Here is a 1,586-nt window from a genome sequence, read left to right as displayed (position 1 = left end):
CCTGACGTTGAAAATGGGATATCCGGCTATTTACTACATAGTGAGCGTTTACTATCCCGTACTTGCGGCTGTTGGTATTCTTGGTGAGTTACTAGGTTTGTGTTCTCTCTGCGCCCGCTCAACTGTTCAATTGTCGCTGTTATGCCTAACACATGTTCTGCCAGGCCTGGTTGGTGTTTACAGATTGCTCGGGATTCAGCCATATTTTGCCAACTGGAGAACATTAATTAATTTACCGAGTAATATGGAGCAAATAAGGAGCACCATCCACACACAGATGACATTTTCTTCTTTTACTTACAGTAAATATAATGGCGATTGTGATCCTTTCTCGAGGAAAGTGTGGACTCTCGAAATGCATCACACGTTACTTGGTCGGAATGGCAACCGCGGATCTCCTGGTAGTTATCGTTACAGCTATCATGGAACAGTCTAATATAATTTATAGCTACGCTGATTTCATGTTCATTACGCCGATCTGCGCTCTGATACTTCTGCTCAGTATTGCCACCATGGACTGTTCCGTTTGGCTGACAGTCAGTTTCACATTCGATCGTTTTGTTGCAATATGTTGTCAAAAGCTACGTGAAAGATACTGCGCGGAGAGAACTGCAACTGTTGTTATAGCGACCGTTGTTGTTGTGAGCTGTGCAAGGTGCGTTCCGTTTTACTTTATAGTGGAGCCAGAGGTCATAATAAACAACGTTCCATGGCGCTGCGTCTTCACGTCAGAATATTTAACGTCACCAGCGTGGAAAGGCTCCGAGCAATTTGACAGTATCTTCACACCGTTATTACCAATTTGTTTAATTCTATTGTTTAACGTTTTAACAGTCAGGCACATTGTGTTGGCAAATAAAGTCCGTCGAGGTCTCCGGAACAACGGCGCGGATCAGAATGATCCAGAATTGAAGAACCGAAGAAAGTCCATGATTCTGTTGTTTGCTCTGTCAGCTAATTTCATCATACTGTGGTTTCCTTATGTCGTGCACTCCATGAACTGGCAAGTGCAGAATTATTCGTACAAAGATAAATACTTGAATACCCCAGTATATATCTTGCAGCAAGTTGGATTCCTGATGCAGTTCCTTAGTACCTGCACCAACACGTGCATCTACACACCTACACAGAGGAAATTTAGAGAGGAGCTCAGAAATGGAGTGAAAAATCTGTTCACACTAAATGGACGATGCTGGAGTTAAAGTGCTCCTGATGGTTGGACCTTGGCTAAAGTTCATTGATCTTAATTTTTAATATTATTTATTAATTCACCAGGTCTTTAACACTCAGGAACCTCATATGGTTTTAATAGGAAATTCTAGCAACCGAACTAAATGCTGGTGGATGTATATTGTTGGTTTAGAAACGGAACTCTTGGAGTGGTACTTATGGAATGTTGTACGGGTATAAATATTAATCTCATGGAGAGCTGATGTCAGAGGAAGGAACATCAAAAGCTTATGATTTCAATTGAACACTCAAAAAATATACTTCTGCTTAACTGTGCAGTGCTGGTGTGGGTCGGCTGGCAGCAGCAACCTGAACATGAGGATATTATAACAAAAAACCTATAAAAAGACTGGATA

At 41.5% G+C, this 1,586-nt stretch overlaps 1 protein-coding gene across 1 annotated transcript; it reads left to right on the top strand.

The window, feature by feature from the left end:
• Window positions 1-311: 311 nt before the first annotated feature.
• On the top strand, window positions 312-1,202 carry LOC140722734 (probable G-protein coupled receptor 139). The gene has a single exon (XM_073037430.1). It carries the CDS (start codon window positions 312-314, stop codon window positions 1,200-1,202), a length of 891 nt encoding a protein of 296 aa, XP_072893531.1.
• The last annotated feature ends 384 nt before the right edge of the window (window positions 1,203-1,586 follow it).

The sequence above is a fragment of the Hemitrygon akajei genome, unplaced genomic scaffold (assembly GCF_048418815.1).
Source record: "Hemitrygon akajei unplaced genomic scaffold, sHemAka1.3 Scf000087, whole genome shotgun sequence".
In the NCBI taxonomy this organism is placed as follows: domain Eukaryota; kingdom Metazoa; phylum Chordata; class Chondrichthyes; order Myliobatiformes; family Dasyatidae; genus Hemitrygon; species Hemitrygon akajei.
Note: the sequence above shows the minus strand (reverse complement) of the source record. Positions and strands in the feature narration are given on the sequence as shown.